This window comes from Podarcis pityusensis (genome assembly GCF_964106645.2).
Source record: "Podarcis pityusensis genome assembly, contig: HAP1_SCAFFOLD_671, whole genome shotgun sequence".
Lineage (NCBI taxonomy): Eukaryota > Metazoa > Chordata > Lepidosauria > Squamata > Lacertidae > Podarcis > Podarcis pityusensis.
In genome coordinates, this window is record NW_028293402.1 from 3,770 (window position 1) to 12,500 (window position 8,731).

General features: G+C 47.5%; 2 protein-coding genes across 2 annotated transcripts in view; one reads left to right on the forward strand and one right to left on the reverse strand.

Moving 5' to 3' along the window:
• Positions 1-1,813: 1,813 nt before the first annotated feature.
• The window catches only part of LOC308468988 (mRNA export factor GLE1-like), a 10,434-nt gene continuing 3,516 nt past the window's right edge, over positions 1,814-8,731 (reverse strand). Inside the window, exons 3-4 of the mRNA XM_081024314.1 lie at positions 3,879-3,992; positions 1,814-2,061 (exon numbers count right to left, since the gene is read on the reverse strand). Of these exons, the coding sequence (XP_080880440.1) occupies positions 1,909-2,061; positions 3,879-3,992 (267 nt within the window). The 3' untranslated portion in view covers positions 1,814-1,908. The remainder of the gene's footprint in view (positions 2,062-3,878; positions 3,993-8,731) is intronic.
• On the forward strand, positions 2,071-3,732 carry LOC308468987 (uncharacterized protein). The gene is made up of 2 exons (XM_081024313.1): positions 2,071-2,392; positions 2,471-3,732. The coding sequence occupies exon 2, from the start codon at positions 2,532-2,534 to the stop codon at positions 3,369-3,371; it is 840 nt and encodes a 279-aa protein (XP_080880439.1). The 5' UTR covers positions 2,071-2,392; positions 2,471-2,531; the 3' UTR covers positions 3,372-3,732.

The following is an 8,731-nucleotide window of genomic DNA, read 5'->3' on the forward strand; positions in this document are numbered from 1 at the left end:
TCCTCCTTCCCTCCCTTCTTTTCACTTCCTTCTTTCCTTCTACCTTTCCTCCCTTCCCCCCGGGGGGAAAACCCCCGCCCACTTCCTTTCTCACCTCCTCTCCACTTCCTGCCGGAGATCCTGCCACTCCTGGTGGGGACTTCAGCTCCCTCATCTCGTCAAAGCGCTTCAGCAGCTCCTAAGGTTGTCCATAGGCCTTCCTTCCTTCTTTCCTTCCTTCTTTCCTTCCTTCCTTCCCTCCCTTCTTTCCATTCCTTGCATTTCCTTCCTCCCTCCTTTTCCTTCCTTCTTTCCTTCCTTCCTTCCTTCCTTCCCTCCCTTCTTTCCATTCCTTCCTTCCCTTTCCTTCCTTCTTTCCTTCCTTCTTTCCTCCCTTCCTTCCTCCCTTCCCTCCCTTCTTTCCATTCCTTCCTTCCCTTTCCTTCCTTCTTTCCTTCCTTCTTTCCTTCCTTCCTTCCCTCCCTTCTTTCCATTCCTTCCTTCCTTCCGTCTTGCATTTCCTTCCTCCCTCCTTTTCCTTCCTCCCCCCTTTTCCTTCCTTCCTTCTTTCCTTCCTTCTTTCCTTCCTTCCTTTCCTTTCTTCTTGCATTTCCTCCCTTCCTTCCTCCCTTCCCTCCCTTCTTTCCATTCCTTCCTTCCTTCCTTCCCTTTCCTTCCTTCTTTCCTTCTTTCTTTCCTTCCTTCCCTTCCTTCCTTCTCCTTCCTTCTTCCCTTCCTTCCTTCCTTCCTTCCCTCCCTCCTTTTCCTTCCTTTCTTCCTTCCTTTCCTTCCTCCCTCCCCTTCCTTCTTTTCCCTTTCCTTTTCCTTCCTTCCCTTTCCTTCCTTCCTTCCTTCCTTCCTTCCTTCCTTCCTTCCTTCTTCCTTTCCTCCCTCCCTTCCCCCCGGGGGGAAAAACCCCGCCCACTTCCTGTCTCACCTCCTCTCCACTTCCTGTCGGAGATCCTGCCACTCCTGGTGGGACTTCAGCTCCCTCATCTCGTCAAAGCGCTTCAGCAGCTCCTAAGGTTGTCCATAGGCCTTCCTTCCTTCCTTCCTTCCTTCTTGCATTTCCTTCCTTCCTTCCCTCCCTTCTTTCCATTCCTTCCTTCCTTCCTTCTTGCATTTCCTTCCTTCCCTCCCTTCTTTCCTTTCCTTCCTTCCTTCCTTCTTGTGTTTCATTCCTTCCTTCCTTCCTTTCCTTTCCTTCCTTCTTTCCTTCTTTCTTTCCTTCCTTCCCTTCCTCCCTCCCTCCCTCCCCTTCCTTCTTTTCCCTTTCCTTTTCCTTCCTTCCTTCCTTCCTTCCTTCCTTTCCTTCGTTCCTTCCCTCCCTCCCCCCTTTTCACTTTCTTCCTTCCTTCTTCCCTTTCCTTCCTTTCCTTTCCTTCCGCCTTGCATTTCCTCGCTTCCTTCTTTCCCTTCTTTTCACTTCCTTCTTTCCATTCCTTCCTTCCTTCCTTCTTCCCTTCCTTCTTCTCCTTCCTTCCTTCCTTCTTCCCTTCCTTCCTTCTCCTTCCTTCCTTCCTTCCCTCCCTTCTTTCCATTCCTTCCTTCCTTCCTTCTTGTTTCCTTCCTTCCTTCTTTTCCTTTCCTTTCCTTCCTTCTTTCCTTCTTTCTTTCCTTCCTCCCCTTCCTTCTTTCCATTCCTTCCTTCCTTCCTTCCCTTTCCTTCCTTCTTTCCTTCTTTCTTTCCTTCCTTCCCTTCCTTCCTTCTCCTTCCTTCTTCCCTTCCTTCCTTCCTTCCTTCCCTCCTTTTCCTTCCTTTCTTCCTTCCTTCCTTTCCTTCCTCCCTCCCCTTCCTTCTTTTCCCTTTCCTTTTCCTTCCTTCCCTTTCCTTCCTTCCTTCCTTCCTTCCTTCCTTCCTTCCTCCCTTCCTTCTTCCTTTCCTCCCTCCCTTCCCCCCGGGGGGAAAAACCCCGCCCACTTCCTGTCTCACCTCCTCTCCACTTCCTGCCGGAGATCCTGCCACTCCTGGTGGGACTTCAGCTCCCTCATCTCGTCAAAGCGCTTCAGCAGCTCCCAGGATTGTCCATAGGCTGCCCGGCTGGCCAGATCCTGGATCTCCTGGCGGCGGCGCAGATCCTCCTGGAGGAGGAGGAGGACCGAGGGGAAGACTAGGTTTGGGAACCCGGGGGGATCTCCAGATCCTCCAAGAGCTCCTCAAGAGGAAGATGAGCTGGAGGATCTGGGGCCTGGGATCTCCAGGTGTTCCTCAAAAGGAAGATCTGGAGATGTTTGTGGGTCCTCCAGAGATCTCCAGATCCTCCAAGGGTTCCTCAAGAGGGGGATCTGGAGATGTTTGGAGGGTCTCCAGATCCTCCAAGAGATCCTCAAGAGGAAGATCTGGAGATGTTTAGGGATCCTCCAAAGATCTCCAGATCCTCCAAGAGATCCTCACGAGGAAGATCTGGACATGGTGTCGAACCCGGGGCCACCGGTGGAGAAGACCTGGAGGATCTGGGATCCGGGATCTCCAGACCCTCAAGTTCTGGAGTTGGAGGATCCTCCAAAGATCTCCAGATCCTTCAAGGGTTCCTCAAGAGGAAGATCTGGAGATGTTTGGAGGCTCTCCAGATCCTCCAAGAGATCCTCAAGAGGAAGATCTGGAGATGTTTAGGGATCCTCCAAAGATATCCAGATCCTCCAAGAGATCCTCACGAGGAAGATCTGGACATGGTGTCGAACCTGGGGCCACCGGTGGAGAAGACCTGGAGGATCTGGGATCCGGGATCTCCAGACCCTCAAGTTCTGGAGATGGAGGATCCTCCAAAGATCTCCAGATCCTTCAAGGGTTCCTCAAGAGGAAGATCTGGAGATGTTTGGAGGCTCTCCAGATCCTCCAAGAGATCCTCAAGAGGAAGATCTGGAGATGTTTAGGGATCCTCCAAAGATATCCAGATCCTCCAAGAGATCCTCAAGAGGAAGATCTGGAGACATGTTGTCGAACTCGGGGCCATCGGTGGAGAAGACCTGCAGGATCTGGGATCCAAGATCTCCAGGACCTTCAAGACATCCTCAAGAGGAAGATCTGGAAATGTTTGGGGATCCAAGATCTCCAGATCCTCCAAGAGATCCTCAAGGTCTCCTGGCAGCACCCCAGCTCCTCCTGGAGGAGGACCGAGGAGAAGACAGGTTGGGGAACCCGGGATCCACCTGGAGGATCTGGGATCTCCAGATCCTCCAAGAGATCCTCAAGATCTCCTGGCGGCGCCCTGCCTCCTCCTGCAGGAGGACCGAGGGGAAGACAGGTTGAGGAACCCAGGGGAGAAGAGCTGGAGGATCTGGGATCTCCGGATCCTCCAAGAGATCCTCAAGATCTGGAGATGTTTAGGGATCCTCCAAAGATCTCCAGATCCTGCAAGAGATCCTCAAGAGGAAGATCTGGAGATGTTTAAGGATGATCCCCCCAAGATCTCCAGATCCTCCAAGAGATCCTCAAGAGGAAGATTTGGAGATGTTTAGGGAACCTCCAAAGATCCCCAGGTCTTCTTCTTGAGGATCTATTGGGGGATCTGGAGATCTTTGGAGAACCATCCTCAAACCACCTCCAGATCTTCCTGGATCTCCAGATCCTTCAACCGTTCCTCACCAGGAAGATCTACAGATCTTTTGAGGTCCATCCTCCAAACATCTCCAGATCTTCCGGGATCTCCACCTCCTCCCACCCTTCCTCCCCCGCAAGATCTCCAGATCTTTGGCGGATCTCCCGCTCCTCCCACCCTTCCTCCCCCGCAAGATCCCCAGATCTTTGGCGGAGCTCCTCCCAACCTTCCTCCCCAGCAGCACCTGGAGATCTTTGGTGATCTGGTGGAGATCTTTTGAGGAACCCCAACCTCCCCCTCTCCCCCTCCCCCGCCCTTCCTCCCCCGCGAGATCCCCAGATCCCGGGAGATTCCCCTCACCTCGCCCTCCGCCGCCCGGATCCGGTCGTAGAGGCGCAGGATCCCCTCGATCCCAGGGCCCTTGGGGGCGGGCGCTTCCGGGTCGCTGGGCGGATCCCTCCGCTTCTCGGGGCGCTGAGGGATCAAGAGAGAGGGATCGGGTGAGAGGAGGGCGGTGGATCTGGGATCGAGTATTGAGACTCAGGATACGGGGCAGGGGTTTGATTGACAGGAGGGTAGGATAGGAGACAAGGATAGGAAACAAGGATAGGATAGGAGGATAGGATAGGAGACAAGGATAGGATAGGAGGATAGGATAGGAGGCAAGGATAGGATAGGAGGTTAGGATAGGAGACAAGGATAGGATAGGAGGTTAGGATAGGAGACAAGGATAGGATAGGAGAATAGGATAGGAGACAAGGATAGGATAGGAGGATAGGATAGGAGACAAGGATAGGATAGGAGGTTAGGATAGGAGACAAGGATAGGATAGGAGGTTAGGATAGGAGACAAGGATAGGATAGGAGGTTAGGATAGGAGACAAGGATAGGATAGGAGGATAGGATAGGAAACAAGGATAGGATAGGAGAATAGGATAGGAGACAAGGATAGGATAGGAGGATAGGATAGGAGACAAGGATAGGATAGGAGGTTAGGATAGGATAGGAGGATAGGATAGGAGACGAGGATAGGATAGGAGACAAGGATAGGATAGGAGAATAGGATAGGAGACAAGGATAGGATAGGAGGTTAGGATAGGAGACAAGGATAGGATAGGAGGTTAGGATAGGAGACAAGGATAGGATAGGAGGTTAGGATAGGAGACAAGGATAGGATAGGAGAATAGGATAGGAGACAAGGATAGGATAGGAGGATAGGATAGGAAACAAGGATAGGATAGGAGAATAGGATAGGAGACAAGGATAGGATAGGAGGATAAGATAGGATAGGAAACAAGGATAGGATAGGAGGAGAGGAGAGGAGAGGATAGGATAGGAAACAAGGATAGGATAGGAGGAGAGGATAGGAAACAAGGATAGGATAGGATAGGATAGGATAGGATAGGAGGATAGGATAGGGTAGCAAACAAGGATAGGATAGGAGGATAGGATACAATAGGATAGGATAGGATAGGAGGATAGGATAGGATAGGAAACAAGGATAGGATAGGAGGGTAGGATAGGAGACAAGGAGACAAGGATAGGATAGAAGGATAGGATACGATTGAAGGATAGGATATGATATGATAGGAAACAAGGATAGGATAGGATACGATTGGAGAGAAGGATAGGATAGAATAGGATAGGATAGGATAGGAGACAAGGATAGGATAGGAGAATAGGATAGGACAGGACAGGAGGATAGGATAGGAAACAAGGATAGGATAGGAGGATAGGATACAATTGGACAGAATGATAGGACAGAAGGATAGGATATTATAGGAGACAAGGATAGGATAGGATACAATACAATAGGTAGAAGGATAGGATAGGATAGGATAGGATAGGATAGGAGGATAGGATAGGAGGGTAGGATACGATTGGAGAGAAGGATAGGATAGGATAGGAGACAAAGATAGGATAGGAGAATAGGATAGGATAGGATACAATTGGACAGAAGGATAGGATAGGATAGGAAACAAGGATAGCATAGGAGAATAGGATACAACTGGATAAGGATAGGATAGGAAACCAGGATAGGAGACCAGGATAGGATAGGAGGATAGGATAGGATAGGAAACAAGGATAGGATAGGAAACAAGGATAGGATAGGAGGGTAGGATAGGAGACAAGGAGACAAGGATAGGATAGAAGGATAGGATAGGAGACAAGGATACGAGACAATAATAGGATAGGAGGATAGGATACGATTGAAGGATAGGATATGATATGATAGGAAACAAGGATAGGATAGGATACGATTGGAGGGAAGGATAGGATAGGATAGGATAGGATAGGAGACAAGAATAGGATAGGAGAGTAGGATAGGATAGGACAGGACAGGAGGATAGGATAGGAGACAAGGATAGGATAGGAGAATAGGATAGGAGACAAGGATAGGATAGGAGGATAGGATAGGAAACAAGGATAGGATAGGTGGAGAGGATAGGAGGATAGGATAGGAGACAAGGATAGGATAGGAGGATAAGATAGGATAGGAAACAAGGATAGGATAGGAGGAGAGGAGAGGAGAGGATAGGATAGGAAACAAGGATAGGATAGGAGGAGAGGATAGGAAACAAGGATAGGATAGGATAGGATAGGAGGATAGGATAGGGTAGCAAACAAGGATAGGATAGGAGGATAGGATACAATAGGATAGGATAGGATAGGAGGATAGGATAGGATAGGAAACAAGGATAGGATAGGAGGATAGGATACAATAGGATAAAAGGATAGGATAGGAGGATAGGATAGGATAGGAAACAAGGATAGGATAGGAGGGTAGGATAGGAGACAAGGAGACAAGGATAGGATAGAAGGATAGGATACGATTGAAGGATAGGATATGATATGATAGGAAACAAGGATAGGATAGGATACGATTGGAGAGAAGGATAGGATAGAATAGGATAGGATAGGATAGGAGACAAGGATAGGATAGGAGAATAGGATAGGACAGGACAGGAGGATAGGATAGGAAACAAGGATAGGATAGGAGGATAGGATACGATTGGACAGAATGATAGGACAGAAGGATAGGATATTATAGGAGACAAGGATAGGATAGGATACAATACAATAGGTAGAAGGATAGGATAGGATAGGATAGGAGGATAGGATAGGAGGGTAGGATACGATTGGAGAGAAGGATAGGATAGGATAGGAGACAAAGATAGGATAGGAGAATAGGATAGGATAGGATACAATTGGACAGAAGGATAGGATAGGATAGGAAACAAGGATAGCATAGGAGAATAGGATACAACTGGATAAGGATAGGATAGGAAACCAGGATAGGAGACCAGGATAGGATAGGAGGATAGGATAGGATAGGAAACAAGGATAGGATAGGAAACAAGGATAGGATAGGAGGGTAGGATAGGAGACAAGGAGACAAGGATAGGATAGAAGGATAGGATAGGAGACAAGGATACGAGACAATAATAGGATAGGAGGATAGGATACGATTGAAGGATAGGATATGATATGATAGGAAACAAGGATAGGATAGGATACGATTGGAGGGAAGGATAGGATAGGATAGGATAGGAGACAAGAATAGGATAGGAGAGTAGGATAGGATAGGACAGGACAGGAGGATAGGATAGGAAACAAGGATAGGATAGGAGGATAGGATACAATTGGACAGAATGATAGGACAGAAGGATAGGATATTATAGGAGACAAGGGTGGGATAGGATACAATACAATAGGCAGAAGGATAGGATAGGATAGGATAGGAAACAAGGATAGCATAGGAGAATAGGATACAATTGGATAAGGATAGGATAGGAAACCAGGATAGGAGACCAGGATAGGATAGGAGGATAGGATAGGAGACAAGGATAGGAGACAATAATAGGATAGGAGGATAGAATAGGATAGGAAACAAGGATAGGATAGGAGGGTAGGATAGGAGACAAGGAGAGGATAGAAGGATAGGATAGGAGGATAGGATACGATTGGAGAGAAGGATAGGATAGGATACAATATAGACCAGAGATAGGATAGGAAGTAAGGAGAGGATAGGATGATAGGATACGATTGAAGAATAGGATAGGATAGGAGGGTAGGATAGGAAACAAGGATAAGAGACAATAATAGGATAGGAGGATAGGATACGACTGAAGGATAGGATATGATATGATAGGAAACAAGGATAGGATAGGATACGATTGGAGAGAAGGATAGGATAGAATAGGATAGGATAGGATAGGAGACAAGGATAGCATAGGAGAATAGGATACAATTGGATAAGGATAGGATAGGAAACCAGGATAGGATAGGAGGATAGGATAGGAGACAAGGATAGGATAGGAGGATAGGATACGATTTGACAGAAGGATAGGATAGGAAACAAAGATAGGAGACAATAATAGGATAGGAGGATAGGATACGATTGAAGAATAGGATAGGATAGGATATGATAGGAAACAAAGATAGGATAGGATAGGACAGAAGGATAGGATACGATTGGAGAGAAGGATAGGATAGGATAGGAGACAAGGATAGGATAGGAGAATAGGATAGGAGACAATAGGACAGAGATAGGATAGGAAGTAAGGAGAGGATAGGAGGGTAGGATAGGACAGAAGAATAGGATAGGATAAGAAAGGGGGAAAAGCATAGGAGACAAGGATGGGTTAGGATAGGATACTATAGGACAGAAGGATTGGATAGGAAACCAGAATAGGATAGGATAGGATAGGAAAGGAAAGGATAGGATAGGATAGGATAGGATAGGATAGGATAGGATAGGAAACAAGGATAGGATAGGAGACAAGGATAGGAAACAAGGATAGGATAGGAGGATAGGACAGGACAGAAGGATAGGATAGGAGGATAGGATACGACTGGAGAGGATAGGATAGGATAGGAGACAAGGATAGGATAGGAGGATAGGATACGATAGGATAAAAGGATAGGATAGGAGGATAGGATACGATAGGATAAAAGGACAGGATAGGAGGGTAGGGTAGGAGAATAGGAGAGGATAGGAGGTTAGGATAGGAGACAATAGGCTAGAAGGATAGGACAGAAGGACAGGATAGGGTAGGATAGGAGGATAGTATAGGATAGGATATGATAGGATAGGATAGGATAGGATAGGAGGATAGGATAGGAAGATAGGATAGGATAGGAAGATAGGATAGGGTAGGAAATAAGGATAGGATAGGAGGATAGGATAGGAAGATAGGATAGGATAGGATA